Source organism: Gadus chalcogrammus, chromosome 22, assembly GCF_026213295.1.
Source record: "Gadus chalcogrammus isolate NIFS_2021 chromosome 22, NIFS_Gcha_1.0, whole genome shotgun sequence".
Taxonomy (NCBI): Eukaryota; Metazoa; Chordata; class Actinopteri; order Gadiformes; family Gadidae; genus Gadus; species Gadus chalcogrammus.
The window spans coordinates 4,902,690-4,911,136 of NC_079433.1; the positions used below are offsets into that span (position 1 = coordinate 4,902,690).

At 45.8% G+C, this 8,447-nt stretch overlaps 1 protein-coding gene across 3 annotated transcripts in view; it reads left to right on the forward strand.

Moving 5' to 3' along the window:
* atp9b (ATPase phospholipid transporting 9B) overlaps positions 1-8,447 on the forward strand; it is a 51,438-nt gene extending 42,991 nt beyond the window's left edge. For all 3 annotated transcript variants that reach the window (XM_056582540.1, XM_056582541.1, XM_056582542.1), the window contains exons 23-29: positions 556-620; positions 1,062-1,217; positions 1,727-1,791; positions 2,018-2,126; positions 2,275-2,332; positions 4,423-4,626; positions 5,657-8,447. In XM_056582540.1, the coding sequence (XP_056438515.1) occupies positions 556-620; positions 1,062-1,217; positions 1,727-1,791; positions 2,018-2,126; positions 2,275-2,332; positions 4,423-4,626; positions 5,657-5,793 (794 nt within the window). In that variant the 3' untranslated portion in view covers positions 5,794-8,447. The remainder of the gene's footprint in view (positions 1-555; positions 621-1,061; positions 1,218-1,726; positions 1,792-2,017; positions 2,127-2,274; positions 2,333-4,422; positions 4,627-5,656) is intronic.

Genomic DNA, 8,447 nt, shown 5'->3' on the forward strand with positions numbered 1-8,447 from the left:
GCCCACTGAGGTGTTTGACTCCCAGTAGAAAGGTTCAGGGTTCAATCCCCTTTGTATAAGGGCGTCTGCTAAATAACTAAATGGTAAAATAGGAGCAACAGGTCTGTTGGACCGTGGTGGGGGTTTTTACATGTTTGGGCTGGGGATTTGGCTGTCGACCTGGCGGACATGCACTCAGAACACACAGTGAGGGGGAGAGTGTCTCACACACTCAAACACATACACACAAACGCACTAACACATAGACTCAAACACACACAGATTCGAACACGCACTCACTCACTCTCACACATACTCATACTCGCATACACTATTTCTCTCTCTCTCTCACTCTCTCACTGACTGACTGACTGACTGACTGAAACACGAGCGCACACACTAACAAACTCACACTCCAACCCTTTTTCTCACTCTCACACACTGGAGGCCACTGATGCAGCGTCTACGTGTACTACTCAATATGTCCAGCAGATGGCAGTGAAAGCTCATGGGTCAGAAAGTGCCTCTGTTCTGCACGTTGGCCCTTGTCTTATGTTTGTGTGTGTTGCGGTTTAGGTGACGGGGGTAACGATGTCAGTATGATCCAGGCTGCAGACTGTGGTATCGGCATAGAGGGGAAGGTACGGCCCACACACAACACACTTGTTGACCTCACGACATTATCATGCTTGAGTGTTTTCTGTAAAAACATTGCATCTCTTTTTCCACAGTTTTATTTCAATTGTCATGTATTGAATGCATGTAGTGTTATTTGTTTCATTACTATTAATATGTTCAATATTACAAATTAACCACTTGTCACATTTATTGTCTCTTTGTGTGTGTGTGTGTGTGTCTGTATGTGTGTGCATATCTCCGTGTGTGTGTGTGTGTGTGTCTGTGCATGCGTGTGTGTCTGTATGTGTGTGTGTGTGTATCTCTTTGTGCGTGTGTGTGTGTCTCTCTTTGTGTGTGTGTCTGTATTTGTGTGTGTATCTCTTTGTGCCTGTGTGTGTGTGTCTCTTTGCGTCTGCGCCTGTGTGTGTGTGTCTCTCTGCGTCTGTGTGTGCGTGCCCCTGCAGGAGGGTAAGCAGGCGTCCCTGGCAGCAGACTTCTCCATCACGCAGTTCAAACACATCGGCCGGCTGCTCATGGTGCACGGGCGGAACAGCTACAAGCGCTCCGCCGCCCTGGGCCAGTTCGTCATGCACCGCGGCATGATCATCTCCGCCATGCAGGTAGGCCCGCGCACACACACACACACTCACACTCACACACACACACACACACACACACACACACACACACACACACACACACACACACACACACACACACACACACACACACACACTCTCACGGAAATGCAACACATAAAAACACACAGGCTCAAAGGCTCACGCACACACACACACACACACAGGCTCAAGCACACACTGGCTCACACAGACACACGACCGGACATGCATACACACAGACACACGCACACACATTCACCTGGCAAAGACACACATTAACCTGGCACGGACGCATACCTGGCGCTAAAACACACACACACACTGTTTGTGTCGGTTTGAGCCAGGAGTTAATCACTATTTGCCGGTGTAATTTGATAAACAGTTGAAACTGTCAGTAAGAAGGATTATGATTGCTCTTTAAAATTGTGTGTTAGTAATAATCCAATAATAATCTAAATTTGTGACCAAACATCACCTTTATATTCTCTCTCTCTCTCTTTCTCTCTCAGGCGGTGTTCTCCTCCATCTTCTACTTTGCCTCCATCCCGTTGTACCAGGGCTTCCTCACGGTGGGGTACGTGTCTTCGCTTACCTTAAACACCTTGTGTTGCACTCAGCTGCTGGGGCCAGTTGCCCGGGGCTAGTCGCTAGGGGCCAGTCGCTAGGGGCCAGTCGCTAGGGGCCAGTCGCTAGGGGCCAGTCGCTAGGGGCCAGTCGCTAGGGGCCAGTCGTCCGGGGGCCAGTCGTCCGGGGGCCACTCCTACAGTATTGACCTGTGCGTGGTGCTGTGCTCCCTGCAGCTACTCCACCCTCTACACCATGTTCCCCGTGTTCTCCCTGGTGCTGGACCAGGACGTCCAGCCCGAGATGGCCCTGCTCTACCCCGAGCTCTACAAGGACCTGACCAAGGTAGGGCGGCCCCCAGGAGCCTCTTCAGAGCCTCCTCAGAACCCGCTCAATACATAAACCGGATCCCACCTAGCACGTAGCTTATTTCATAACATGGGTTCAAGTGCGTCTTGAGATGTGAATTAAATGATTGGTTTCTCCTTCCCAGGGCCGGTCGTTGTCCTTCAAGACCTTCCTCATTTGGGTGTTCATCAGTATTTATCAAGGTAAGAAGACGAGCGCATCATACCCACACACTGCTTATGAAGATATAAGATGATTAAACCTCCATACTGGTCCCAGTCCTGGTCCTCTTAAACCTCCATACTGGTCCCAGTCCTGGTCCTCTTAAACCTCCATACTGGTCCCGGTCCTGGTCCTCTTAAACCTCCATACTGGTCCCAGTCCTGGTCCTCTTTAACCTCCATGCTGGTCCCAGTCCTGGTCCTCTTAAACCTCCCATACTGGTCCCAGTCCTGGTCCTCTTTAACCTCCATACTGGTCCCGGTCCTGGTCCTCTTTAACCTCCATGCTGGTCCCAGTCCTGGTCCTCTTAGACCTCCATACTGGTCCCGGTCCTGGTCCTCTTAAACCTCCATACTGGTCCCAGTCCTGGTCCTCTTTAACCTCCATACTGGTCCCGGTCCTGGTCCTCTTGAATCTCCATACTGGTCCCGGTCCTGGTCCTCTTAAACCTCCATACTGGTCCCAGTCCTGGTCCTCTTAAACCTCCCTACTGGTCCCAGTCCTGGTCCTCTTAAACCCCATTCTGGTCCCGGTCCTGGTCCTCAGTGGCGTCGGCTCCCAGCTGGCCGGACCCGGCTGTACTTCCGTGTGGTTCTTTTGTGTGCGTCCAGTAAGTGGATCTCGGTGTGCGCGGGCTAAGCCCCTCCGTGGGTGTGGAGGGCCGTGGGGCCCGCCTGTCTCCACTGTCCTCCACGCTGCTGTTATTTAATTAAAGGATAATGTCAGCCGGCCCGGCGGAGGAAAGAGTAAAAAGATATCACAGCAAGGAGCGCCGCACAGCCAGCCCGGTTGGAATAGGCCTGCAGTCATGTTTTGGGGTTTTTAAGTTTCTTTTTAAGGTTTTTGTTAAGACTCACATTTATTTATTTTTACCGTCCTTCTATGGTTCTTATTCAGTGTTCTCGCTGCTCTTTGGTTTCACGTTCTCTCATTTCTTTACTGTTCAGTTTCACCTTTTTCTAATATCTTAACCGTTCTCATTCGTTTCTAACTGTTCCTTTTTTAAACTGTTCTTGTCTCTACTGCTCCCTAACTCTTTTTAACGGTTCTTCTCTGTACTTTTCTCTTTGTTTACTTTCTTAACCCATCTATCCTCACCGTTCCTGTTTTATTCACCAATATTTTCCTCACTACCCTCTTTACCTCTCTCACTCTGTCTCTCTCTCTCTCGCTCGCTCACTTTCTCTCTCGCTCTCTCTCTCTCGCTCGCTCTCGCTCTCGCTCTGTCTCTCACTCTCTCGCTCTCACTCCCGCTCTCTTGCTCTCTCTCTCTCTCTCTGTCTCTCTCGCTCTCTGTCTCTCTCTCTCTTGCTCTCTCTCTCTCTCTCTCTCTCTCTCACTCTCTCGCTCTCGCTCTCGCTCTCTCTTAACCAGGCTAACTGACTGGGCTGCCCTGCGCCGCGGCTCCTCATGAAAAGCTAATTATCAGATCAGTTATAGGCCATTAAGCCCAGTTAGCGTCGACGCTTCAGCGCTACTATAAGGGGGGGTATCGGAATACGTCGGCCAATGAGACGAGGCCGGGGGTCCGTCCGGGATAATTAGGGGGTTTGGGGCGCTGGAACACTGGAGCACATTGTGTGTTTCTCCTCATAAATAATGTTATCTAATCAATGCTTATCTGTGGCTCTGGCTTTAGTTCCTCGTTCCCAGGGCCCCGTTCTGGTGCTTGAGGTTGAGCTGGTCTAGATGTTTTTTATCTGGGTCTGTAGAGGAACCGAGGGTTTTAAACCATCAACCCGGAAGCTAGGGGGGTTTTGTGTATCTGGGTTACCCTGATGGAGGTGTCTGTTCCGAGCTCTACTCAGAGGGGGAGACTACAAAGAACAACAAACAAATTTTACATCTAGAGGTTAGAATTAAAGACTGCTTTGAGTTCCTACATTGTAACAAGTCTTCTGTATCCTATTCTTACTGTGAAATGTATATTTTTATTTTTATATATATTTTCCAAGTTTTTGATCCAAGTTGACGATTTCAAATTCCATTTATTATTTTATCATGGTGTCTTAAATTTAATATACTCAACATTTACGCGTCCCTCTGACTAAACGGCCTGTGGCGCCCCCAGGTGGCGTCCTGATGTACGGCGCGCTGGTGCTGTTTGAGTCGGAGTTCCTCCACGTGGTGGCCATCTCCTTCACCGCGCTGATCCTGACGGAGCTGCTGATGGTGGCGCTCACCGTCCGCACCTGGCACTGGCTGATGGTGCTGGCCCAGGGGCTCAGTTTGCTCTTCTACGTGTGCTCCCTCTTCTTCCTCAACGAGTACTTTGGTAAGCCAGTCCGATACACTGCATCTGAATCACCTCGACAAAGGGCCTCTTCATGGGTTCCGAAGACACGCCCACTTTATATGGCCACGCCCACCTTAAGCCCCGAGCTCACAGAACGCGAATTTCGCTTTGTATTTGTAGTGCGACATAAAAAGATTATTAGAATCGTGTTGTTTTTAATTGAGCGATAGACTCTTAATAACGTTTCCTATCTGAAGCAATCTATCGTACACAACGTGTTATTGGGTCAGAAAAGGAACTTTAAATGTTCCTATGTTCTGTGTATATGTCTTGTGTGTTTATTCCCCTGTTGTGTTTTGTGTTTATTCTCCTCTGCGTGTTTTGTTTATTCAGTTTTGTGTCTCTTCTCCTGTTGGGTTTAAGTCGACTGAACTCTGCTTTGCCGTTTTCCTCTTCTCTCTCTGTCCTTTTTGTAACCTCTTTTATTTACTCTTCCTCCCTTGTGATTTATTTTACTTTCTCAAATGTTCCTCTCCCCTCCTTTACTTTTTGTCCTTTATTTGATCTCCCTCTCTCTCTTTCTGTCCATCTCTCTGTCCCTGATCGTCTATCCGTCTCACCAACCCTTTATTTTCTCTTATGGCTGCTCTTTTGTCTCCGTGTTGCTACGGCGACAGGCATTGGAAGGATATCCTTGGGAGCTTTCCTTGGTAGGTTTTTTCTCTCTCTGTCTGTCTCTCAATCTCTGTCTCTCTCTCTCTATTGCTCTTTCGGTCTCAGTCTCGCTCTCTCCCCTGCATTGCTTGACGTTTTCTGTCTGTGTACGTTTAATGTGTCATCAGTGTGTTTGTCCTGGGGGTCAAGGGTCGTTTGACTTGTTGATACATGTCATTCCATTGTGCCGTTATCCGTCATTTCCCGGTAGAAATTGAGAACTACTTTCAAACTATTTTTTTGGTGTATTAGGAAATGCATGAATCACAGACGCAACACGATAATAGCATGACTTTTTTATCACACGATTCTCTACTTGGAAGCGCTTGTTTTAACGTGCGGCCGGTTCTTCCAGACCTGCCTTTCATCACCACGTGGGTGTTTGTGTGGAAAGTGTTGGCCATCACGCTGCTCAGCTGCCTGCCTCTCTACATCATCAAGTACCTCAAGCGCAAATTCTCCCCGCCGAGCTACTCCAAGCTCTCCTCTTGATCGCTGCACATTCCGTCAACGCGCCTCTTTGGAATTCCAAAACTCCAAAATTCCGGAATTCAGAATTTGTGGTCGGATTTTGTCTGGGGTTTCTTCATTCGTTTTTTTTCTCGCTTGAGTCACTTTTTCGTCGTTTCTAGCAGCAATGATCAACCTCGATACTTCTGGAGTTGGAAGGGAAATATATTCGAAACGGAAAAAGCTAAACGAGTCACATTCGCTGTTGTCTCATGGACTTGGGATTACTTGAAAAGACTGAAGCACACAAAGATTGTTTTTGTTTTGTTTGTCGTTTTAAAAAGATGAGTTGTCAAGACGAGGGTGGCAGGCTGTGAAGGACCACTGATTTTTCGAAACACTGGGAAGGCCCCTCGGCTTCGCTTTGCCTTCTTCTATTGGACGCCAATCAGCTCCAAGCATCATTTTATACTCGATACTCGAAGCATTACTTTGGATGTACACCTTTTCTTTTTTTTACATGTGGGGTCCAAAACATTTTTTTATGAATTTTTAGTACTGCAATTAATTCAGTGACTTCTCAAATCTGATGTGTTGATTTTCACACAGTATTCGATCCAACTGTACAGTTGTGTGTTGACCAGATAGATTAAAACCTTTACAATGACAAAATAAACCATTAGCAAAATAAGAATTGACTAACAAACGATGCATTCCGCCATGTTCACCAACGTTATTATTTTACTTTTCTCTTACTTTAGCCTCTCAGTGCTTCTGCTATAGTATGAAAAAATTACTTGGCTATAAGATGATGCTGAATATTTTATGAATCAAATGTCCATCTAAAGATCAACATCAGTATTTCTAATCAAGGGGAAAGTGGACCAATTAAAGGTTGGATCTTGGTTACAGAATGCGTCGTCATTACGTTGACAATCATGTTAGGTGTTTAAAAGGAGGGTAGGAAGTTAGTGAATCGTATTAGCTGGTTTTTAAAAAAAAAAAAGCCATGCCTTCGCTTTAAGGTGATTCTTGCTGTACTCCTTAATAATAGAACATTTCATAAACATAATCTCAAAGTATAGAAAATGTGGTCGGGTGTTAAGCAACCACAATTGTTCTCATACTATGGCCTTTTATTTATATTCCATGGTTCAATCTGTAGTCCGGATCAGACCACTCGCGCTGTGCCTCATCAGTATGCTGATGCTTTACAAGTCAATGTACACAAGCCAACTGTCTCGTCAGTCTTCGTCCACCTCACTTGTCCATCGGTCCAAACTGTTTCTCTTTGCATTCCTGAAATCTTTCCCACACACACATTTGTGTGTGTGTTTGTGTGTGTGTGTGTGCGTGTGCGTGACAAACTGTATTCTGAATCCTGCTGTTGAGGATTTCTTGATTATTTGAAATCTTTCTCACTGCTGCTCCTCCTCCAAAGGTTATCACCAAGGTAGCCATGCCCTGGGTCTTACGGGAATGAGTTTTATCATTCTCAGGTCTGTGTTCTCCCTGGGTCCCCATCAGTGTCTAGAACCAATGTGTTTTTTTTTTTAAAGTCTTCAACGCAGTGTTGGCGGAGCTACGTTGGGTTGCTAGGTTGCTGTCATTTTCTGAAACTCCAACTGATCTAAATAATTCCTGATTGTTATTTATTGGGTTTTAAATGTGTCAACCTCAACCCTTGAATTATATCTGCTCACCAAAGATGTGGAATGTCCGTTTGATGCAAATTGCATCTAGGGTATCAATCTGTTTTTAAATGGCTTCTCAAAGTGTTCATTTCAGTGTTTCTTTCTGTTGATGAATGGTGTTATACAAATGTCCCCTAATTGTGTATTTGCTCACCATATCTAGGCACTTCTGTTTCTAACCCTATGACCATTATTTATAATGTTATTATCGAGATGTTAGCAATAAAAAAATTAAATTTAACAATATGTTTCGGTCTCCCTTGTCGTTGTGTGTAAAGGCGTATGCGTGGGGTTCTTCTTAGGGCCACAAGATGGCGATAAACTCAACCATTAAACGGGACCGAACGGTTGGACTGCCCTTGACATCTTTTTCTGTCGAAGGCAGAAGGTAAGTACCTTCGTTAGTCAGTTATTGTTTGAACAATCTAGTAAAATGTATTATTATGTTTTTTGTCACAAACACCATTGGGTCGACATTTATTGAATACTTATATTAGCCGACATTTCTTTATCAGGAAAAAAACGAACCCATACCCAATTTCAACAAGTACCTTGATGTTGCTCTTTGTAGCATAATATCCAGTTGGAATGATGTATGGGACTTCATTCATTAAAAAATGCTCTGGATTGAAAATGTATTCCCAACTGTCAAAAGGGGGCGCAACGGTCTAAACGGTGGTGGACCTTTTAAATGCACACACCCGCCAATCGAATATATATTTGAATGCAGTAGCCTACCTTCTCTTTGTTTATCCGAACAGTAGAGTTATGTTTATTTTTTAAATCTCGCAAGATTGAACGCAACCACAAACTAATGAGTGAATGAATAAATACATTGGCCATGCCATGAATCAAATCCACTGTGTGACCAGCCGCGAGACAAAAAATGTGTTATCAATTTCCCCCCGTCCGGATCAGGAAGTGCATTGTGGGTAATGGGCGACCCAGCGGTGGATGTGATGGTCCGATGGTTCTGACATGTTAGACGAAACCCCTCCGCTT